A 24,010-nucleotide genomic window follows, 5' to 3' on the forward strand; every position below is an offset into this window, starting at 1 on the left:
GCCAAAGGCTGCTGGTGTCTCATGTGTTTGTTGCACTCTCGAAGCGTGGGAATTATTCAAAGCCAGCCTCATTTGATACCACCCACGCTCTGTCCTGTTGACTGATCTCTTCATGTCACTGCTTTGTACAGAGCAGCTACAGCCTGTAGCGAGAGACGCGCTGCCTGCCATTGATCAGTCCAGGCTCAAATCTGCATGGCTAGCTTCAGTTTCATGAGGGTGCTCTCAACTTGGCTGTGCTTTTGCCTGGTAATTGTGGAGCTTCCATCTAGCAAGTGCGTCACCTTTGACAAACTTTTTTTTTTTTTTTTTTTTTTTTTCTCAAGGAAAATGAGGAGCCTGTAGTGGAGTGCCAGGAGTGTGAGACTGACACATCCTCCTCTAGAACTGCAGCGGGCTCGTCCCTGACCTCAGGGGACCTTGGTGATGTCAGCTCCTTCTCATCTAAGGCCTCAAGCCTCCACCGTACATCTAGTGGAGCAAGCAGTGGTCACTCTGCCACACACAGCAGCAGCAGCAGCTCAGGGCGAGGAACTGGAGCCGTCAAAGGGAAAGTGTGTGGGACTGAAACTGGAGACTTTGCTTTACCTGTTGGCAGAGGTGTTTTAGGAAAATTAAGGTATGTGCAGAGCCTTGGGAAAGGAATAACGTATTTTGCGGAAGTGAACAGCTGGCTTGGGTGGAGTGTGAAGCAGGGTAGACCCTAATCCAAGAACTTTCTGTGAAGGATGTGGCTCGGTGAACAGAAATAAGGAGATAGTCTTTGCTTTCACATCTGTCCTTCCTAAAGGAGTAGTTTGTTTCCTTGTGAGGCATTGCTTTGAGCTCTTGCCAGTTTAGCACTGATGAGGCAAACTTCTTGACCAGTTGTGCGATCAAAGAGAAAAGGGCGGGGGGGAATGCTAATGAGCTGGCTTCCCTCTTCAGAGCCATTAACTCATAAATTCTTTAGCCCTAGGAAAGGAGCTGGTCAGCCGGCATCTCCGCTCAGAGTTAGCCAGACAGGAGCACTGCCTTGTGAGGAAGAGGAGGACTCTATGCCTGGCACTCGTCAGGGTGGCAGAGCACCTGTGACACCTCGTGGGCGAGGAAGAAGAGGCCGCCCACCATCTCGAACAACAGGAACAAGGTACCCTGGGAAAAGGAGACTGTAACTTTCGTTTATTGCCAAGGAAGAGAATGGGGAGCTGCTGTCTTAATGTGACAGAGAAAAAGGAGTCCTGAATGTTTCAGGAGCTAGTTTTTGATGATAGCATGTAGCAGCACCTGCAAGCATCTCGCCCAAGTATTCTTTGTTTAGTAACCGGCTTTCCTGATCCTTCTGGGTGTGCTTTTATCTTTTTTCCTTTGGTGACTGCTCTTCTCTTTTCTACAGAGATTCAGCTGGACTGCCAGGTGTGGAGGATCTCTCAACTACAGCATCACCTGAGGAGAAATCATCTACTCGCCCAGTTCGCCTGCCAGATGGAGGGGAGAAATCTGACACTTCTGGCTTCTGTGCCTTACGTCGAAGTGACTCTCCAGAAATCCCATTACAAGTGGTGACCGGTCCTTCGGACTGTGGAGACTCAACCTCTGGGAGCAGCTTTGTGGGCCTCAGGGTTGTAGCGAAGTGGTCCTCAAATGGATACTTCTATTCCGGGATGATTACCCAAGATGTTGGTGCAGGAAAGTATAAGCTGCTCTTTGATGATGGATATGAATGTGATGTGCTAGGAAAAGATATTTTACTCTGTGATCCTATTCCACTGGAGACTGAAGTGACCGCACTCTCTGAGGATGAGTACTTTAGTGCAGGTAAGAGCAGCGCTTGAGCTCCATCCTGGGGTTTTCTGAGGTGCTGAACGCAGTGGGAGATGGGTGCTGGTCCAGGATACCCATGATGCCTGGGTATAGTTGGTTAACGGGTGCTATTTTCTGTCGTGTCAGGTGTGGTGAAGGGACACCGGAAGGAATCTGGAGAGCTATACTATTGCATTGAAAAGGAAGGCCAGAGGAAGTGGTACAAACGAATGGCGGTTATCTTGTCTCTGGAACAAGGAAATAAGCTCCGGGAGCAGTTTGGGCTAGGGCCTTATGAACCTGTCACCCCCCTGACCAAAGCAGCTGACATCAGTCTTGGTAAGAGGAGGTGCTGCTGACCTGCTGGCTGTGCTGTTCTGTGTCTTGCGGCTTTGAGATACGTCTAGTTCCTGGTCTGAATTACCCATGTTTAAATCTTTCTGGGTATTCAGCAATGCTTTTGGTACTTTATAATGGGATCTTTGAGATACTTTTCTTGTTTTGTGTCTTGCTCAGAGACTTAGTGGTATGGACTGGTTTGTGGAGAGTGGCCTGCCTCTAGGACAGTGATGCTTGCTGTGCTCATTTACACTGCTATGATACAAACCCTTCAGCAGTACTGAGAGGAAAAGAGACAGGTGGCTTGAGAAGAAAGATACACGAGCGAGAGATCTCTTTTTCTTGCTCTTCCCTGTCCGAGGGTGGTAGCGTGTACCTTCTAGGTACTATTGAGTTTAGCCACCTCTGCACATATAGGTAGGGTGAAAGCTCTTGAAGTTAGGCGACAGCCAGTGATTAATCTCTGCGTGCTATATTACAGATAATCTTGTGGAGGGGAAGCGGAAGCGACGTAGTAACCTTGGTTCTCCCAGCACTTCCAGCAGCAGCACAACTCCCACTCGTAAAGGGCAGGAGAGTCCACGCACCCCAGCAGGCGCGCTATCTGGGAAAAGGAAGCTCGTTGCTTCTGAAGATGAGAGATCCCCAGCTAAACGTGGCCGCAAATCAGCAATGATAAAGCCTGGTGAGAACCTTATTTTCTGCTCTTAAGCTTGCATTCAGCTGTTTTTTTTTCCTCCCTGGTATTTCTGTAATTGATCCTTCCATTTCCCGTAAGGAAAAAGTAGATTAAATTGCTTGTTTGCCCTGCCCCACAGGATTTGAGGCTGATTCTCCCTGGGTGCATTGGGGGTTGGACTAGATGATCTACAGAGGTCCCTTCCAACCCTATGGTTCTATGATTCAGCAGCCAGAGATATTTTTAGCATAGTCTGAGTACTTACCTGCCATCTTTTCAGTTCTGTCTTTTAGAAATGTTTTGACCTTAATGTTGTGATTTGCCTCTCTCTTGTCTCTCTTTCTTATCTTTTTACTCAGTCCTGAAATGCCTAGCTGTTAAAAGGACCCTTTGCACCAATTAAGTGTTGTTTCAGGATGTTGATAGACTGGCAAACATTGTCTCATTAGTCATTCACGTTTTGATTTGAAGATTTGTTGTATCCAGAAGGGTAAAAGATCCCTACCTGTCCTAACGTAATCCTAACCCAATCCTGCCTCCCTCTCTCCTCCGGTAAAATAACTGAATTTGAACACATCCTGGATCTTACCCTGGGTCTTTGTGCTGAACCTGACTTTTGAGACTTACGGTGCTTCTGTCTCTCTGCAGGAGCTGTAAGAGCCGGAGAGTTTGTAAGCACCTGTGAGGACGTGGATGCTGTAGATCCCCCAGTACTAGAGGACCACCATGGACCCTTGCCCCACAATAAGACCCTCTTTTTGGGCTATGCCTTTCTCCTCACCATGGCAACATCCAGTGACAAATTGGTCAATCATCAGAAGCCATCAGATGGTCCTGCAGGGAGTAGCGAGGAGGAAGAAGGTGAGGCAAATCTTACCTATTGCATTTCCAACTGGAATGATGTGGCTTTAGGAAAAACACTAGATGCTCTCTGATCGGGCATTTGTGTGAGCGCTTGTTTTTCCCTCTTGCTCTTTAATCCTTTGCAGAAAGAACCAGACTGACCAAGATTCAGTCTTTGTTTTAGAGGAGCTGCAGCCTGAAATGTAGCAAACCGCAATGACGATCATAGGGCTGCTGAGCAAGTTAAGGAAGGTGTGAAAATTAGTGAGATCGGCTGTCTCAGAATAGCATAATATGAGAATAAAGGTTTTCAGAGATAAGGGATAATGCTGGGAAACATAGGACTTGAAAGCATGAATGCATTGCTCCAGTTTGCCTTTGCTAGGGTCACATTTCAGGCAATGGAACTGCAGCATGAAAAAAGTGACAAGGTGCTCACTTGGCTAGTTTGGACAGTGCTGCACTTCCTTCACGCTGCCTCTTTTTTTTTTTTTTTTTTTTTTTTCCTGAGTCTTCCAGAGGTTTTCTGTAGATAATCCTGGGAGAAGGGCTTACTGGTATGTATGAGGGCTTTCTAGACTGAGGAGTGTATGGACATAAGTAGATAAATTATAGCCAAAAATTGAACTTTCTGTTTCTGCTGTAGAATTTTTAGAGGTGACTCCATATGACAAACATTACTTAGCACAGCAGCTGCGAGCAGGAGCTGGCTATATCATGGAAGACTTCAATGAAACCCAGGTAAGGGCTTGCTTACTAATCTAGAACGATAGTCACAAAATAGTGGAGATTGGAAGGAATTTCTATAGCTCATCTTGTCCACTCCCCCTGCTGGAATCAGGATCAAATGGAGCAGATTGCTTAGGTCCTTGTCCAGTTGAGTTTTGAGTATCCTCAAGGATGGAAACTCTACAACTTCTCTGGGCAACTCGATCCTGTGTTTGACCATGCCTATTTAATAAAAAAGCAAAACCAAACCAAAAATTCAATGTAACTTCCTGTATTTCAATTTGTAGCTGTTGCTTCTTGTCCTTTTAAGTGGATAGCACTGAGAATAATCTGGACTGTAAGATGAATCTTCTTTGGCTGAACTGTAAGATACAGTTATGATACAAAAAAAAAATTAGATATTTTGCCTGTGAACTCCATAGCTTGGAATAGGTGACTATTATAGGTACTCCTGATTTCAGAATCTGTTTATGTAATTCACCTTTAACATAATATGGCTGTGAAAATCAGGGTTGCAGTTGTTTTCTTTAAAGTGTTTAGCAGCAGGATAACTTCTGGGTTCTTTTGCAAGCATTGTCTCCTGTTTACATGCCTCTTTGTCTCCCCTGAAGTGTAATGCAGCGTATCAGTGTCTTTTAATTGCGGACCAGCATTGTCGAACTCGGAAATACTTGCTGTGCCTTGCCAGAGGGATCCCTTGTGTGTCTCATATCTGGGTCCATGATAGCTGTCACGCTAACCAGCTTCAAAATTATCGGAATTACCTTTTGCCAGCTGGTTATAGCCTCCAGGAGCAAAAGTTGCTAGAGTGGTAAGTGCCAGATAACCATGATCTGAGTCCACAAACTGAGGATTTAATCAGAGAGAACTGTTACACTTGGGAGGCTCTTGAATACTACAAGTACTGAAGGTGTCCCTAGTACTGCTCCCCATGCTTTCCCTTCCATACAGGAACAGCCCTCCCATTTCTTTCCTTGGATTTACAGTGACCTCTAATGCCAAGGTACTATATACATAAAAATATACACATGTACAAGGTGCCATATACACAAAAAAAGACAGTCTCGTGGTAAGCAAGAAGGATGTCATTCTCATGAGGCAGACTGAATTCATGCAAGGCTTCCCACACGCTTGGCTGACTTCTCTAATTGCTCAGAAATGGATAAAGGAGGGTGATACTACTGCAATTTCTGTTTCCTTTGGTATGTTTTGAAGCCGGCTTCTGCATCTTCTATGGAATCTAATCCAGGAGGTCTGTTCTGAGAGAGCAGTCTTCGGGTTGGACTCCTCAGGCAAGATGAGGGGCAGACAAAAGCAGTTGATAAATCTCTGGGCTTTTGGGCAGGAGACTGGTGCCTGCCTGCTTAGCCCTGACAAAGCTGAGGCATTTGGGATATGCACAGAAAAGGTGGTTCAGGATTAAGGAGGAGTTCAGCCTGATTTTGGATTTAGTCTGCTGCACCCCCCCCATATCAATGTTGTCTAGCTCTGTTGTACTATCTATAAACAGAGGGTAATTGTTCCAAGTATTTCAGGAGAGCGTGGTAAGAGAGCAGGTCATTGTATGCATGATATTAAAAAAACAATATGGGAGCCAACCTGGTGACTGCAAGTAGATAATGGTCCTCAAATAAAGTCTCAGACTACCAGATATTCTTAGCAGTCTGCATTTCTCGCTTCTTTCTTCTGCAGGCACCCACGAGAAAACCCATTCCATAACCTGAAGGTTCTCCTGGTGTCAGACCAGCAGCAGAACTTCCTGGATCTGTGGTCTGAAATCCTCATGACGGGGGGAGCAGCATCTGTTAAACAGCATTATTCAAATGCTCACAACAAAGGTACTCACTGGCCACTTTCTCAGGCTTAGTAGTGAGAATCCCATGCCACTGTGGCCTCTAGCATGGTTTAAAACCATTTAGGATGGTTTACTAGGTAGTCTACAAGCATAAAGGAGGCCAAGTGCAGACGCTAGCTCTCTGGTTGAATACAATCTCAAACATCTACAAGACCTGCCTTCTGGAGAAGGAGATGCTGCAGCAATTCAGGATACAAGCCATCAGCTTCCAGCCTATGCTGAAAGGGGGAAATAGGCAAGAGTTGCTCCTGGACCTTCTATAGACCACTAAAATCTTGTTTCCTTGTCCTTCTGAACTCGACTCTCTCCATCTCTGTATGGGACGTAGGTCCTCATACTCACAGCATGAGGTCAGGACTCACGGTTATCTAGTCCTGCCTGCAATGTTGGCTACTGGTTTTCTGCTAATTTCTATCTGGAGTAGAGGGAATCTCTTACTTGCAAGGTGCAGTGTTGCTCTAGAGCATGACTTGGCTTTTACAAAGAGAATTCACTGGCTAGGCATGAGAGAACATAGAAGAGATGCATAGTGGTGAAACACACTGGTCTTCTGCTGCAGAGAAGATCCTTTTTCTCTACTGACAGATGCCTATCTTTCCTCCTGTACAGATGTTGCTTTGGGCGTTTATGACGTGGTGGTGACTGATTTTTCCTGCCCAGCTGGTGTCTTGAAGTGTGCAGAAGCTTTACGGCTGCCCGTTGTCTCGCAGGAGTGGGTGATCCAGAGCCTTATTGCTGGGGAGAGAGTAGGCTACAAGAAGCATCCACACTATAAACATGATTATGTCCCCCACTAATCTAAAACTTTGCCTTGCTGTCCCGCTGTTGTGCAGACTGTGTTTTAATCAGGTTTTAAATGTTTGTGTAATTGGACAGTGTGCATGGATTACTGTATATAGTTTTATCTGCTGGACTTTTATGATGAAATAAATGTTCAATCTCTTGTGGTAGCTACTGGGACTCCTCCTTTATCTAAACTTATTCCAGGGCCACGCCTACAGAGAAAGAGGGCAGAGAGAAAAGAAATGCTTATGTTTCTGAGCTGAATAGCACTAATATTCTACTTTCAGTAAAGGCCGACTTCAACGCAGGTCAATTATAAAGGAAGGGAAAGGTGTTCTTAACTGGCAGCCTGTATTTACAGAAGCGAATACCCTGTGACCAAGTTCAGGGCAGTAGCGGCAGCACTTTGGTTTGTTGGAAGAATAGCATGTTGTGTACTCCTCCATCTTGCTGTTGTTATTTTCCATTAATTTAATCAAGATGCTGCTGAAGTGACTGGTAAGAATTTATAGGATGGAAATGTCATTTTGTTTTGGCTACCTCTGTTTTTTTCCTGTTGTGACTATATAGGTATTAACCTTCCTTAGTGCAGACGGGCGCTACCTAAGTAGAGAGAGAGACAGAGGGACCTAGGACAACTAAACTGCTGGGAGACTGAGAGGCGAAGTATGTAAGTGCTGTGTATCTTTGTTTAAATGGCAATGGGGTAAATACCTGCTTTTGAGCTGCTGCATTCACAGCTGGGGACTTTATCTTAGCTGTCAGCTGGCATAAAGGCAAAAGCTGAGTTTGACAGCTCTTCACTCTAACACTGCTGTAGGCCTGAGGTATAGTGTACCCAGGCCTCCCTCCAGCCTCGTATTGTAGTATTTAGTCCCCTGCTTCAAAAGTAAGTTTTTCTTGATGTGTGTCTCTTCCCCGATCATTTCCTAGCTCAGTCACCTTCTGACTGTGTTAGTCTGTAAATACCATATCCAAACTTCCAACAGCCTTTCTCCAGCTTTTTAGCTTTTTTCATGGTCACAGGTTTTTTAACTTTGCATCGGGCACATGTGGTTGTAGTGCACTGGAGATGCCAGGCCTTACCCATGCTGTCTGTTAATGCCTCTTTCTGAGTGAGCAGAGAGGACTTCTTCCTCCAGTGACACCTAACTTTCTTGGGAGCTTCGGCTACTGTGAGAATACCAGCCCCTCGAGGGGAAGGCTGGCTTCCTGGCAGCCTTTATGTTCAAACTGGGGAACCTGATCGGCACCCCGGTGACAGACTGGAGGGCTCTCTTCTGCTGGTCATCCAAATGGACTTACAGCAAGACAGTCAGTTACCACAAGGCTAGGAAATCTGAGTAATGTGCAAGTTCCTGCCAGATACTGCTTTGCACTGAAATAGAATGCTGTGCCACTCCAGTCCCGTTGTGCTTGCGCAGACATTGACGATATTCCACATAATTGCATGACAAGATGGTTTTATTTTGGTTCAGAAGAATAGTCACTAGTAGCATTCTAAATACTCTTGAATGAAGACTACATTTGGAGATGGCCTCCTAGTTAAGTTTCTCCTTAGTTTTAGTTCTAGCCCACTTTTCTGCCCTAGTCAAAGTACACATCTCCTCCTGCTGGCAAAGCTCCTGCTTCTGTCTTCATGTGCATAATTTTAGCACACAAAATCTAAGTTTTATAGAGAAAGCACATGACATCACTAGTGGCTCCGTTACCTATACAGATATGCTAGAACAGTGCATTGCATGAGAAGAGACTCTTAAAATATAGTCCTTCTTCCCTCCCCCTTTACTTCAAACTGCTGGTGCAGCCCTTTCATTTACCTAGAGGTATTTGATTAGCAGACATTGTGTACTGCACAAGTGGAACTTCAGAATACAGCCAGCACTTCATTCGTAGTCAAGAACAACAGACCACTTCCTTCGTACTCCACCCTGCAAAGGACTATAATGCAGCTGAAGAGTCAAGACATCACAATTCTTGTTGCTTTTTCACTTTCCATAGAGGCACAGACTACCTCCCTAGAAAGATTCGTAAGTACATGCAGGGCTGCAGAAAGCATGTGTTTACTAGTTCATAAAAAATGGAGTAGCTTTCTGCAATCAATGGGCAGCTTCACACAAGCGGCACTTCTTGCCAATTCCTTCTGAAACAGTGGTTCACCAGGCAAGAGACAGCTGCAACGAAAGATTCAGTTCAGTGCAAAGTCTCCAAGAGCACCAGTCTCCGCTGCTTGATGCGCTGTCGGTCGCAGCCTGAAGAAAAGGTCTTGGTGCTTAAACCCCAAAACTGCAAGAGAAGGGTACAATATTAACTATGTGTTGAAAGGAACTCCCTTTATTAACCCCCATCAGCATTTTTCAGGCAGCATGAGCCAGCAGCTAGTTCAACTTCATACCAAAACAAACTTGAAGGGGACAAAGCATATGAAAACCAAAAGTTAATTCATGGTTCGTTACTTTTCTGTTTGCTTCTAATTATTTTGGCTTACACAATCAATAAAAATGACTTATGATCATTTAGATCACTTCATACTTCACGTAACCCGGGATAATGCTACAGCCAACCCTGAAGATATTCCTACCTGCCCAAGGTTCCTCCAGCCTGGGTGTAGTATTTGTTATAATCCAAGCGTAGCAGCAGTTGAGCTAAGTCAGAGTTTATCTGATGGTTGCGAACACTTGAGAGAATCTTGAAGAGGAGTGATGACTGACGACTGAATCCCTACAAATTAGAAGAAGTCAGTCCTGGGCACTCTCAAGAGAGAAAGCAAGCAAGCAAGCCTTTCATCTCTGTTCCTGCCTAAACAATCCTTTAACAGCCTGAACAGAAGAATCACTGCAAGAGAAGTGATGCTTGTGATCCAGTATAAGGTAAGCCGTCAGCCACAAGAATTATTAGGCGTCAGGTATCCAAAGGGAGGGGCAGAAGTACAGGCTGAGAGCTATCTGCTTTCCATTCCAATAGGGTAATTCCTGAATATCTGCTCACGTTCCTCCTCTCTGTGCACACAGAATTTTTGACACGGGAACAGTTGATAAATTAAGATCATTGCAAGCACTCATATAGAAGGCCTCAGCTTAAACTCACTCCTGTTCTACAGCTGTTAAAGCCAAGATGACTGCTTGGGCAAATGTTTGCACGGGAGAATAGGTCCATATAAACACAGATTCACCTTCACCAAAATGCTGAGTTGTGCAGCTCCCCGTTCATCTAATGGACCCAGATTCTGACTGACCAGAGAACAAAAACTATGACAAAGATCCAGAATTTCATTTAAGCAGTGGAAAACCTGCATGGGATAAAAAGTACAAGACAGTAGTTTAGACAGAGCTCAAACCGAGAGAAAGCTGTTCCTAGTACCTGAAAAGTTGCAACATCTTGAAGATGAAAGCTGCGGATACCATATTTTTCAATCAGTAAGGAAGATGTTAAAGCACCTGTAGCATTTTTGTAAGTTTTCCATGGAAAAAGGACTTGAATGTTTTGCTTTATCTTTCCACTCACCCCAATCTTTTGCAGACGTCATCGGGGAAACTGCAGTTTCAGGATTGAGAAGGAAGAATAAAGAACAGCAAAAGCTGTGGTTCTAGGCCTTGGTTTCACTGTTCATAAAACTTGGAATTTCTTCTGTATTAGCTGATCAAGGTAACTTACGTCCAAGAGTGTTAAGAAAGCCCAAACGCCTCACAGACATAACTACTGGGTCACTTAAAAGTTCCAGACAGGACAATTTGTATTCTGCCACCTTTATGCTGTAGCCGCATAGCCCGAGCGAAACAGACAAGATCTGCGGTATGGCTGTGTTTCATTGATACCAACCTTCTGTGGGAATAATCTTGTGAGGCTACGTGTTTAATAAAAATACCAGCAACACCGTAACATGTTTTTTGTACAAAAACAACAATTAAAAACACCCTTAAAGTCCACTCAGGAACACCTCAACTATTTTTATCCTCTAAAGTGTATGAGAGGGAATTTTTCCTAATCTAATGCATTTCAGCGTGAGTCCCTCAGGAGTACAGTTCCCAGCACTATGCTAATTAGTAATTCTTTAATAAAATTCCCTAACATAGCAATGAAGTTCAAGTTAATCAGGTTGACTGAACATTGGAATAATCTTGATTTAGAAGTGCCTGGAATTCAGCATCCACACTCACCAACTGTAAAGTAAGTGATCTTAATGCAATCACCTGTTCTAGTTTATACTTGCTTTATTCCTAGAATTGTAGTCTGCTCTGCAGAGATGGTCTGTCATATCTGTTCAAAAAGGTGTGTTTCTTAGGGTAGTTGGAGAATTGGTAGGAAAAGGTGGAAACAAGACATACTTACAGGTTTTAGGAGGATGAAAGACTGAGCCAACAGATTACTCAAGAAATGATCATGAGCCAATCGTATACTCTCAAAATCTCGTGTGGCATTTATCTGCTGCAGAAGCTGTGAGAACTGAGATTCCAGTACATCCACCTGATGGATGTGTAAAGAAATCTCAATTAGTATCTTAAGGAATGGGAGTACTTCAGACCAGACAGAAGTTTTGTGTAAGAAACCTAATTTCCTTATTGCTACTCTTACCGTAGAGGCTGATGATCGCCTTCTCTCTGCCTCCTCAAGGGGGAATTACATACAACAGTAGTACGTAATGAGGGGGGAGGAACAACAATTTTTGATGCCTAAGTATTATCTAAGTAGAAAAGGAAACGGTCACGTTCTTTAAGATTAACTATTGAAAAAGTATATAGCTAGCATGTAAACAAAAGTATTTGATTGTGGTCATCTCTGAATTTTACACTGGGAGATACTATCTGGAGTCTCAGGGCAGCGGCTGCAGTGCAGAAGCTCAGCCAGATTACTCTGGAGAATTCAGAAAGCCAGACCCTCAATTCAGCTGTTATGGCTATTAACAAAATGATGTGTAATTCTCACAATATCATTTTACTAGTAACCGGTGTTTACATTTGAGAAGTCTCTTTTTTACTTCAAATGGCGAGGGTATGGCTTCTCTCAACTCTTAAAAGAAAAACAAAAAAAACAACAACCCCCCCCCCCCCCCCCCAAAAAAAAACCAAAAAACAACCAACCAAACCCCAAACAAACCCCACACTCTGAAAACAACTTGTCACTTAAAGAGGCAAGAGAAGCAGCCAGGATAGTATCTTAACGATGCTACTTCAGAGGCAACTGTGGCTTTTAACTAATGCTTAGTAGCACTGGAGAGCCAAAACTCCTGTATTTCCAGTAACACTCACTGATTCACAAGTCCAAAAGCTTTATGATTGTAGTGCTAGGTCTGGGAACATGGAGAAAGTTCCAGACTTGTTTCAAAGGAAATCCTGATTTCCTTAAAGTACAAAGAATCCGAACCCTGACAGATGAGACTTCTGTGCTCCCTCCATGAATTTCTGCCAGTTCGTCTTTAACTGATATGGTTTACCTTTCTCTGTAATCCTGACCTGCAGATAATACTGAAGATTGTCCACAAGGAAAGCCATGTGATCCCTCAGGCGCCACTTGATGGCATCAGTTCTGTTGGATTTCAGGTGTTTGCGCTGCATCTGGAGAGCCCAGCAGTGCTGTAGCTCAGCCTGGACTCGTCGCACGCTCAGCAGGTATTTGAACACAACATTGTACCTACAGTCAAAAAATATAAAGTTGTTTAAGATTAAAATCTTCCTTGGGTGCAGGTAGTGGACAACATAACAATGCAAGACTGGAAAAAGAAACAGGAGGTGGCTGCCTGCCAACAGACAGGGTAGGTCAGGTGATGGCCCATCTCAGAGAAACAGATTTCTGCCTGTATTGCTTACGATACAAGGTTAATTTCACCATAAGAGGCAAGAGCTGACAATGTTTTGTCGAAGTAGCACTGCTCATAAAGTAGTGCAGATCTGTCATCATCTGGCAGGTCTTACTGTCCTTACAGCAAGTACCAACAAGTACCCTCCGTAAGAGTAAGTGGAAAGAGTAATTTCAAGGTTCAAGGAGCACGCTAAAGTACTATAGCTCTACCTTTCTCTCCACTGAGAGGAAAAAACCCATTAGTGAGTGCCTGAGATCAGGGAACCTACAGATGAATATACAGAGACCATACTTACTTCTCCAGAACAGCGGGAGTAAAGAGAATGTGCAGTGGCCATTGAACTTTGTAAGAAAGGCCCAGCGCTGCCCATCCAGATGCGGGGGCTTCACGTGGAGATAACTCCCGGGAAGGCCCTTCACGAGTCTGAGAAATATCTGAAACCAAATGAGGTGCTGAATTAAGGTGTCTTCTCAGTCAAGACGAGCATGGCAAGGAAGAAAAGGGGAAAGAACAGGATAAGAAGAGCCAAAACAGGCTAGGCCATCACATAGGGCTGCAAAGGGAACAAAGTTAATATTTCTTTAACTTCAGAAAAGGGTATGGAATAAGACTCGAACACAAGGTCAGCATCTCCCCTCTTAACTCACTACTAAAAATGCAAGTAGATACCTTTATGTTCCTTTCCATGATACTCAATGGTTAAGTGAAGCAGAGGAAGAAGGTTGTCATCATCTAATAGTACCTTATGAGCAGACTGCTGAAATGCAACGTTGACATCTGACGAGAGAGCACAGAGAGCAGCACAAGATGATGCATCTAGTGCAAACTGCACCCATTAATTACTTACGTTTGGCCATAAAAGACAACACTGACATGTTATTTTCATTTAATTCCAGTTTCAAATATGGAAAGAGACCTGCCACCTGAAAGTTTCTGCGATGTTATTTTTACCCACTCTGTGAGTGGTTCTAACTGACAAGTGCTGATCTTTCAAAACTAATGACAACATCTAAAAGGTAAGACAGAGCCCTGCGGTACTGGATGTGGACGTGGCTAACCATTTTCCTGCTATACCACAGCGAGGGCAGTTTGGTAAGTGAATGAGTAACACTCACCATGTTCAGTTACAGCCGTAGGTGGTGTTTTTAACATGTGCTGTGCAGTGTCAATGAAAGCCTGAAACAGCTCACCTCTTCCCAAAAGGTAAAAGTCTTTTATAATCTGTGGAGATAATTTTTTTGTATGTAAGCACATCAAAAACTGAGCAGAAATTTCAAGCATCCTAGCTGGTAGCATCCATTTTTATTATTGCTTGGACAACCTCTGCCGTTTCAAAACACCGCTGGAGAGCTATGAATTTCATCCAGTGCCCGAGAAGTCTATGGTGGCTTTGCTTCAAGATGCAAACCACAAAACCACATACACGTACCCCTCTAACTCTGTCTCTGACCAAGTTCTATCACTCAGTGCTCATTCTTGAGACCTGGAAAATGAAAACAGCTTTACCTAAAAGAAGGAAGCGCGGAATCTGATACAGTGAAGCATTTAATGGGCAACAGCCACGAAGAAAGGAAGAAATTGAATTAAGCTGCCTTAGCAAAAACGAGTTATCAGTTACGTTACCTTCAGTTGTCCTATTAAATCTGATTCCTCCACCATGAGTTTCCAAAGATGCTAGTGAGGAAACAAAAAACAAAACAAAAGAAACCTTCTCTCAGATTTATCTAAACCCATTCAGTGAGAACAGCAGCTGTTTTAAAATACTTGTTATGTATGCAAAAAAAGCACCTATATAAAATGCTATATAAAGCACAAGAGAACACACCAAGATTCCTGCGTTTAGGCAGCCCACACTCCTAGTTACAACATTCTTGATGTACACCAGCAAAAAACTGCCCAAGAAACGTGAAGACCCATGACAAAGATTAAACAAACTCTCAGGAAATCAGTTCCACTGAAGCTTTTATCTCACTTCTCTAACCTCCCCATCTTCTCAGGTTTCTCCCCCGCCCCAAATTAAAAAAAAAGATTAAAAACTGCCAGAGCAAAGAATTTGTCCAGTGAGACACCATCCAGTATGCTGAAAGTGTGATGAAAAGTTCTGAAGTTGTTGAAGTGAAGTAAAAAAAATAATTAAAAGAATTCCCTTCTTCCCCCCATGAAAGTGAATAGTATTTGTTAATGTCCTTTTGTCACCAGAAGTTGGGGTAACATGAAGCTCTGAGCCCTGTAAGAACATGAAAGCCACCTGCAGTGTTCACATGCTTGTTCAATCACCGATTCTAAAGATCACACTTCTTCTCCCAGTCATTCACTGAAGTGAGGAGCCCCTCAGCCCGTATAGTAGTCATCCTGCCCAGGATCCTGACCTCGGCAACAGTGCTCCGTATCCAGTCAACCACTGATTCAAAGTCCACCAAACTAAAGAGCGGTTGCTGTTTGAGTCGATGTAGCTCTGCTGCAAAAGTGTCCTCCTGGTTTTTTAGGATGGAGCCTGTGAAGCAATGAGAAAAGCGTTTTGGACGATAAAAAGGAATGCCATTTGGAGAAGCGCAGACCCCTTCCAGCATAGCAGGGCAGAACGGCTGTCCAGGCAGCACCGTCTCACGTCTGGCGAGAAACGTGAAGTTGAGGAGGCCTCAAAGTACAAGTACGAAGGTACCAGATTACTGTTGCAAGTACAGTTACAGTACAGACACGTGACGTGGCAGTGCTGTAGTATCAGTAAAACACAAAATATCTTCTACATAAATGACTGCCACCAACGGCCCTTTTCCCAGGACTGAGCTAGATCTTTGTACCCACAACTTTTCTACCACATTAATCGGTTGGTTTGGCTCTCCATCTACCCCCACCCCTTTCAAATCTATCCTACTGCTTGAACTTGGGGATTTATTTACTTATTTGTTTGTTTTTTTTACCAACTAAGCTAGAAGACCAATTTCTTTTCACCTCCTTTCTTTTCACTTCTCCTAAGGCAAAAAAACACTCCAGTTGAATTGGTCCTTTGTTCTCTGCAATGTCGCTCAAGTCATTTGAGTACTTTTGCGTAGACAAGCTCAAGATAAGAACACTGGGACCGCTGCTCTGTCCAGAGACAACCATCCCTATGCTCTGAAGAATATCAGCCAATAGTCAGCGACTGTTGAGGAACTCGTTAATACAGCATTTTGGAAGATACTTGTCAGTGACTCGTAACTGAGCAAAGGCTGCAAGAAAGATGTTCCTTACCTTTTCTGGTCAGGTTAACATTTTGATTCTCAAACATCTGTACAGATTCTCCCACAAAGAGGATTTTCTCAGCAACCCGCACAGGAATGTACGAAGGCAGCATTTCTACTCGCAGAGAAAACTGTTTTAGAGATGGAGCTAACATGTTCTCCTCCTCAATCAAACGCTGCCACAGACCACAGGGAAAAGAAATGAAGCAAAAAAAAAGTGTGAGTAAGCCAGATAGAAAAGGCGTATAAAGGGGGAAGGGACGTGTGGGAGGGGGAATCCAAGTACATTGGAAGTAAGCAGAAAGGTAGCAAACGCGATTTGCATCGTTTAAGTAAGCCTACAAACTCCTTTATACTTCCGGGACACAAGCAGAGCTCCCGAGAGAAGATGTTGCTTTCATCAGAGAGGGGAGCAGAAGCGGGAAAAGGAGAAGTTAAATCTTTGTGGAATAGCAGCAAATTGGCTCTCCAAAAGATAATGTTACATCAGCAAAAGGGATTTTTATTGCCACTGCATTACATTATTTTTTTTTGCAGCCATAACAATATTAATTAGTATTACCAAATATAATCCTCCCCTATACCCACTGCTATGTTTTAACGCTGCTAGAACACTTGTGATACGGGCAAAATATAAACACTTCCACTAGTAACCCAAGAGGTGAAAGATCTGAAGGCTTGCTAGCATGAATTAGGCAATTTTCTCAGTTCCTGTGAAAGGTGTTTAAAACAATACAGTAAGTTATTAACTTTTTTCTGAGTGTATTAATAAAGAACTCCAAGTATAGAGGCAAGATTTTCCTTCAGGGAAGCAATACTGGTTATTTCATTCAGCTTTCTTGTTACTGGAGAATTAGGTTCATTAGGCCATAATCCAAAAAACACTGTGCTAACAGATTTTTGAGAAGATTTGCCATCTACAGAATTCTTCTTTTAATAGGACAATTCAGTACGAGTTTGTATACGGACGTGAATTGATGTTGGCAATTCTTTTCTTAAGGTTCTTCCGACACTTTTACATGAGGAAATACCCAAGTATTTTATCAGTCTGTCCTATCAACTCAGGATTTCTTATTTTACTCTCTGACTGATGAATTGCCAACACTGTTAGTCAATACTGAAGAAGAGTTAACACCGTTCTCGGTGTTATTTTCTCAATGCCTACATTTTCCAGCATGGATGTAGCAGACTCACCAATTTTCACATTCTTCCTATATACAATATAGGGAAATAATAGATTTTTTTCACTAACTGCCTTTTAAAGTTTTCCCTTGGTTTTGCCTGTGTGTAGCCTGTCCTCAGCAGGGACTGTTTGTACAGGGCACTTAGTAAGAAACGCAGGGTGTTTCGTGGGTGAATCTTCTGTGTCTTCACAGCCAAGCTGCATGCAGCACACCAACACCATGGGTGTCCACGAAATGTTTTCTCACAGTGGAGTGTGAATTTACAGAGTGGCAGTTGCTCCTCACTGGTCCCTGATGCAGGCACTAATCAGCTGCACAAAGCGCAGGTTACTCCATTGAGAAAGCTGCTTTGCACGAGGGCACTCCAACGGTGTGCTGTCTACACGAGGAGGTACCACATTTCACCAGTATAGTGGCAGGTCGCTCCCTTGCTTAACTTAGCGCCTTTGACGTGTTCTTAGCAGCCTCTTGACTGATATAGCACATTTTTCCCCAGTAATGTCAGTAGTGTTACCCTGATAGTTAACATTTGCACAACAAACAGTTGTGCAAGAAAGGAAAGGCCATCCTGCCTGGTCTCAATCTGTGTCCGCTTTAGCACAGCTTGCACTGAAGCGGAAGACAATATATTTCTTCTTTCATTCCCTAAGGATTCCCGAAGGATGCCAAGCTGTGACTTGCAGTCTTACCAGGTCCTGCAGTTCTCGTAGCTGTTTTCCTGTAAGCCCCCCAATTCCTAGGTCATCGTCATCTTCTTCAGGTTGGCTAGGGACGTTTCCAGAAGAGGGGCCCTGTTTGATAAAGAACTCTTCGTGTTGGTCTAGCAGCAATCCATGCAGCATCCAGGCAGAGAGCTGCTTATACATGACTCCATGACACACTGCCAGAATCCTGAGGTGAAGAGAAACAGACAGTGAGGCCTTCGCACGCAGTAATCAAAACCTCATTGTACATCATTCTGGAAAGTCCAGTTAGTAAGCCAGGCGATATGGCAAGTGCTAAACAGCTAATGTGGAATTTATTTTTTTTTTTTAAACAGAGAAAGGTGGATGGACCGACCACTTGCAAAACAAAACGAAGAGATCTGCTAGTATACAGAAGTATAAGTAAGTTTGCAGTGGCTTCCCAGTCCTGCTGTTTCTACTCAATTACCATATCAGCATGAACACAATTTATCTTTTAAGTGGTCTGACTTTCTCCCTAAGGATGTACAAACCTAGCAACTCTCACTCAGTCACATTTATCCTTTTGAAGGATCAAAAAACAGTAACAGGTCTATCATACGCAAAACAGTTCACGTAGACCTCGAAAGAAGGAAAAAATGTAGGGTCTGAACTTTCCTCAGCCTTAAGTCCTACCATAAGCCTACTTTAGATAAATAATGGGGACTGTGGTAGTTTTCCTTGCATGCTACTCCTGCTTTTCCATCACGCAAGCCTGTTTTGCGTGTACTGTTCACGCAACTAAGATAAACGCTTTGACACTAACTCCAGCTACTACAGGAGAATGAAATAATAGCTTTACTCTATCTACATACTTTTCAAGAGCACTGCGAACAGGAGGCAGCCCCCCACAGCTATGTTTGTGGACTGTCTCCAATATCTGACATCCATGAATCTGCAGAAAGAAAACACAGTTAGACTAGGTCCGTTATTGGGATCTGTACTGAACTTTTCAGACACTTAAACATTACACTTTCGGCTAACAAGAAAATACCTTAACGAGCTGCACAAGTCTTACAGAAAGAAAGATGTAATGTACTCCATGTAGTGAAGAAAGAGACCTTGTACGTGTGACTACACCCAAGCTTCTCTCCAAAATTTCCCTTAATGAGAAGTAAGCACCTCTGGATTCTGAAACATTAGCTTCTGCCTTTTTTTTTTTTCAGGTGATGGTGGGAGAAGACAGACTCAGAGACGAAGAAACTCCAACCAGCAGCATCTCGTACTATGAAATGTATTGTGATTATAAAATGCAAGTCATCAAAGATCACACTGATAATGAAAAAGTCAAATCCAGTGTAAATGGATTTGCAAAATAGTTATTCAATACTTACAGTAGTACTAGGAAAAGGGCACCCATTACTGAAACCACATTCTTTCCTAGTATTAAAGGTCCGGGGTGGGGGCAGAAAGAACTTTATCATCTAAAGAGGAAACTTGTTAAGAGAAACTAGATACAATTTTACTGTACCTTCTGAGTCTTGATCTGTTCCACCATGACCATCACAGAGGGGAAGAGTAACTGAAACTGCAGAACAAAACATTGAATGTGGTTGCTATGCAAGGGAGAGAGAAAAACTACACTTGAATACGTGTGGACAGCTGATGACTACGACAATTTAATGAAACTATCATCTGGCTTTGCCCACAAATTAGAAACATGACCTACAAATCTCTAGGAAGAATGTCCTCCCTCCGCTGGGCCAAGATGCATGAAGTTGTTATATTGCAGCTGCTGTTCAGGCTGAACACAGGCAGCGAGGAATATGCGGGGGTCAAGGTGAACAACCTAAGCTTTGTGTCAAAGTGCAAGCGATCCCCTGAGCGTGATTAAGGGACTACAAATGTAGAGGCGTTAAAAAGAAATGGCATGGCGTGACAGACTAACCCTTATTTATCCCACACACTTTCTTATTAGACTCAAGGAGCGATAAGAGTAACTAAAGAGCCCTACCTGTTTATTAATATGACATACCTGGTCCAAGGAATAATTAACATGTGAGATAGAAAGATGTGGGTCAGCCAGAAACTGTAAGAGCAACAAACCAATTAATGAAAATTAAAATAAGATATGGATAAGTAAAAAAGCACGTTTGACTCTATATTCCAAACCTTTAGTTCCCACAGCTTTTTCCCACACACACACATATTGGGGGGGGGCTGTGTCCCATTTTAGGCTATAACAACCCCTGGATGGTGACAGTACCCAAGGTATGACAGCTGCTAATCTAGCAGAGATTTATCAAAACCTTCACAACTGAAAACAGAAGTGACAATTGTCTGAGACAGCACTGGACTCCGAGGCAGAGGGGACACTTACTGAATTAAAGGTAGAGGGGACTTAATACTTATTAGAATGAAGAGTCGTTTACAATGGCACCTCACAGGAATAATTTGGAAGACATCTGTTATGGTTTGAGAAAACCCATAACAATTCGTTGTTGTTTAAACAATCATTCTATCACCCGATGACCCCTCCCCACCCGGAAAGGGGTATTGGGGAACACAATGAAACATGAGGGTTGAAATATAAATAGATTTAATAGGATAAGACTAAATAATTAACAATAATAATAAAGAACCAGCATTGATACTAATCCCGATACTAATATAAGATATACAAGAATTACACTCAGCCAATTATATCAGCAGGAAGCCGTGCACTCCCAGCAGTGACAGCAAACGTGGGACACCGCAAGTGCTGCGGCTTTGGGAGGAAGGGAAGGGCTCAGGGGTCCAGCACTGGGGCAAAGAGTTCTCTGGACCACCACCATCAAGGGAGAGAGAAACTATGCAGCAAACTTTCTAGTTTCTGTTGAGGGCGATGTTCATGGTATGAAATAATCCCATTGGCCAGCCTGGGTCAAATGCCCGGGTCTCGCTCCTCCTCATCCCTGCACCGGGCAAGGCTCGAAAACACTGAGACGCTGAATCCGACATAGCCTACCTGGCTACAAAGTAAATATTTTCACGAATTCAGACACTACAGTCTTCCAAAAGTAGAGTTCTCCCCAGCATTAGAAGAGAAGTTAGTCCTGTATTGCTCAACCCAGGACAACAACCCTGATGTGAAAAGGGAAATACCATGCCTCCTCTTTAGCTACTACCACTTAGCCTATTAATTGCAGAAATGACAACCTTCCACAGCCTGTCAGCAGCAGGACACCCCTTTGTTCCAAAGTCTCTCTCCTTTACCTCTTGTTCTAGGTCAAGTAGTGCCTGTCGATATGGCTGCAGCACTGAATCAAGACCCGTGCAGAAGGCTCGCAAATAAATGCCATGTAATCCACTCTGGTTTTGCTGAGATGGATGATGGTCCTGAAACCAAACAATAAAATCTACATCAGCTCCCTAAGCGCAGGTCTAGAGTAACGGACTTTCTGTGCAGTGTTACACCAGCAGCCAGTGGTCCAAACATGCGGAAATGCACCCTGGCCCACCAGAAAGTGCCCAGAAAAAAACAGGAGTTTGCCAGAAGGAGAGTTACTGGAGCAGAGTTACATTTAGCTCTTGGGCGGGCATGTGCCAAGTGCCGGGCACCGCTGCCGACTTCAGCGCCGCTTTGCGCTCACGCACGGCTCGTCACCCAGCAGGACGCCGCCCGCAGCGCGGGGCGAGCGGCCCGCACAGCTCGCAGGCCCCGGCCGGTCCGTGGCGACCGCGGCCGCTACGGGGCGCTTCCCGGGAGCGAGGTTTTACACGCGCGGGGGCGGCGGGGCCCCACCTGCTGCTGCTGCACGTGCCCCGTGTACTGCTCCACGAACTCGGCGAAGCGGATGTAGTCGGTGCCGAGGCGGCAGAGCCGGTTCAGGACGCTGGTCTCGCTGGGGTGCAGGAACGGCAGCTCCTGAGAGACCTGGGCAGGGGGGAGGAGGGAAGAGCGGTGAGGCCGGGGCGGGGCCGGCCGGGGGCCGTGCCGTGCCGGTCCGGTCCGGTCCGGTCCGGTCCGTACCTGCAGGCCGCCGCGCTTGCTCCATGTGAAGGCCGCTCCCGGGTACCCGCTCAGCGCCAGCAGCAGCTCGTGGATCATCCTGCCGCGCGACGCCGCGCGGGCTGCTGGGAGCGCGCGAAGGCCGCCGGGAAGGGCGGGCCCGGGCGGCGGCGGGGCCGGTGGTGCCGTGAGCGGGGGGCGGTCCTCACCGGGCACGGAGAGTAGCGGAACCGACCGAGCGGACCCGGCCGGCCCGCCGCCGCCTCCGCCTCGCGAGAGGCGCCCCGGCCGCGGGAGTTGGGTTGGGCACCGCGGGTGGTTGCCATGGGAGGTGCCGGCCCGGAAGGGCCCTTCCAGGGCAGCAGCAAATCGGCAGCTTTCTGGGTTGATTTTTGGTTTTGGTGTTCCTCACCAGAATTCTTTACCGGCTCCTCATGTTGTTTGCCAGTGTTTTATCAATGCCACTTTTACCTTTCTTCACTTCTTGTACATTGCTTTCCTTTACTTTCTTTCCTAACCCAGACAGCTTTTAAACCAAAACTGCCCACTTTCAAAATTGTGGATTTATCTAATAAACGGGGTTTTAGCAATTTCCTTTTCATTTTCTTCTTTCTGTTTTTGGCAGTATTTTTCTTTACATGCGTTTTTACTCTTCCTTTAGAAGAAATGAGCATTAAGTATCATATAACAGATGTCCATTTAAAATGCGTGTTTGGTTCATGATCAGCTTGTCACAATGAGGCCTGAAACGTCGGAAGAACTTCTGTTACATTCTTACAGGGATGAGTAAATTCCTAGTACGTTGTCCCATTTTCTAAATAATTTTCTCTTTTAATATGCTCTCTCTGATCTCTGACGTGTGTGCCTTTCGTTCTATCGATCTCTTCCTGTGTGACTTGGGAGCCCCAACAGTACCGTTCTATCATGTACCAGTACAGGACACCTGTCCTCTTTATGTTGACAAAACTTCTGTTGTCTGAATAAAGGCCGAGGAGTTTGGTTCGGCAGTTGTTGTTCGTCATTGACGTAGATACCACGGCACGCAACTGGGCCAGGAAAGCGATGTGCCATTCCTGCCTTTAGGAAGCTGTATTTGAGGTTTAGCGCTGCTGGCTTCAGCCTTGCGGCGCACAAGTTAGCGTCAGCCCTTCCCTTGTTGTAAAAGGTTGCGGTTCAACCTCACGCTGATGACCAGAAGTTCTGCGCTAACAGGTGGGCTTTGGTAAATGAATTTAAATACCATTTTCAGTAGATTGTAGAGCTAAGCATGCTATAGATAGTGTATAGGTAGTTAAATATGTAGGGATGGCTCAATAATTGGCCAAAAAATGTTTAGTCTGTAAAGACTAAAGTGGTATCTTTGAACAGTACTATTAGTTTAATGCTTTTATTAACATAAATACATACTACATATTTAATCTGTTAGGTAAATCTTGAATCTAAACATAGTTGTTTTCTGCAGTCAGAAACTAAGCTTACAGCAGCGTTCCTCCAAAAAACAGTGGAAAATCCCAAGAGTCGTCTTTGAGAACAGGGCAGGAATAAACAGGGTGTAAAATTTATTCAAACAGAAGGAAATTGCCTTCATCAAAGGCAGGGGCTGGGGGGGAGCTAATTTTTGTGGAAGGTAGTGAATTGTTGGAAGCGAATCATACTAGGGATGAGATGATAATTAACCATCAAAGCAATTTAAATAGAGAGATGGTGGCTTTTTCCTCATTGGAGGAGTCCTTTGATGGTGAAAGTTATGGGTTTGATGCAGTGTTTGGGATGTGGCCAGTGTTGCAGAATTGGGCAGACTAGATGTCTTATTGTGTCTTTGCTTTACAATCTGTAAATTGGCTCATCCCCACTCAATTGCTTACAGCTAAATATTGTGGCCTGCTCAGGCCTTAAATTAGCATTAAAACTAGATATGAGGGGGGAAGGGGAGATAACTGGGCCTGTCAGGACTAAACCCAAGGGAAGCATGCCAGGCCTTGAAGGATGGTGGGCTAGTGAGGACTCTCGCTCTGCCATTTCATTTGAGAGAAGGGATAGATGTTCAGAAATCATGGAAGCACCCGAGAGGGGTCTGGTAGGAAATGGGGCCCACACTCACAGAAGGTGTTGGAATCGTTAGCTCATCGGAAGTGCATCTATACC

General features: G+C 44.4%; 2 protein-coding genes across 7 annotated transcripts in view; one reads left to right on the forward strand and one right to left on the reverse strand.

Annotated features, from left to right (window-relative positions):
- The window catches only part of TP53BP1 (tumor protein p53 binding protein 1), a 34,315-nt gene extending 26,711 nt beyond the window's left edge, over window positions 1-7,604 (forward strand). For 2 of the 5 annotated variants that reach the window (XM_063347329.1, XM_063347328.1), the window contains 10 exons: window positions 327-619; window positions 953-1,129; window positions 1,376-1,797; window positions 1,930-2,121; window positions 2,603-2,806; window positions 3,449-3,661; window positions 4,290-4,384; window positions 4,984-5,183; window positions 6,065-6,210; window positions 6,837-7,604. In XM_063347329.1, the coding sequence (XP_063203399.1) occupies window positions 327-619; window positions 953-1,129; window positions 1,376-1,797; window positions 1,930-2,121; window positions 2,603-2,806; window positions 3,449-3,661; window positions 4,290-4,384; window positions 4,984-5,183; window positions 6,065-6,210; window positions 6,837-7,024 (2,130 nt within the window). In that variant the 3' untranslated portion in view covers window positions 7,025-7,604. The remainder of the gene's footprint in view (window positions 1-326; window positions 620-952; window positions 1,130-1,375; window positions 1,798-1,929; window positions 2,122-2,602; window positions 2,807-3,448; window positions 3,662-4,289; window positions 4,385-4,983; window positions 5,184-6,064; window positions 6,211-6,836) is intronic. The other 3 variants (XM_063347330.1, XM_063347326.1, XM_063347331.1) reach the window with 3 other exon arrangements.
- An 852-nt stretch (window positions 7,605-8,456) lies between these two features.
- Window positions 8,457-22,120, reverse strand: TUBGCP4 (tubulin gamma complex component 4). Of its 2 annotated transcripts, XM_063347332.1 has the most exons (18): window positions 21,887-22,120; window positions 21,659-21,790; window positions 21,130-21,252; window positions 19,910-19,963; window positions 19,406-19,462; window positions 18,750-18,829; window positions 17,902-18,103; window positions 16,039-16,204; window positions 15,177-15,301; window positions 14,431-14,481; window positions 13,923-14,028; window positions 13,477-13,584; window positions 13,103-13,241; window positions 12,461-12,638; window positions 11,340-11,474; window positions 10,183-10,299; window positions 9,592-9,731; window positions 8,457-9,296 (listed from the first exon to the last, which is right to left on the reverse strand). In XM_063347332.1, exons 1-18 carry the CDS (start codon window positions 21,962-21,964, stop codon window positions 9,284-9,286), a joined length of 2,004 nt encoding a protein of 667 aa, XP_063203402.1. In that variant the 5' UTR covers window positions 21,965-22,120; the 3' UTR covers window positions 8,457-9,283. The 2 variants fall into 2 exon arrangements, with proteins under 2 accessions (XP_063203402.1, XP_063203403.1); XM_063347333.1 differs by lacking the exon at window positions 19,406-19,462.
- Between the last annotated feature and the right edge of the window lie 1,890 nt (window positions 22,121-24,010).

Source organism: Chroicocephalus ridibundus, chromosome 9, assembly GCF_963924245.1.
Source record: "Chroicocephalus ridibundus chromosome 9, bChrRid1.1, whole genome shotgun sequence".
Taxonomy (NCBI): domain Eukaryota; kingdom Metazoa; phylum Chordata; class Aves; order Charadriiformes; family Laridae; genus Chroicocephalus; species Chroicocephalus ridibundus.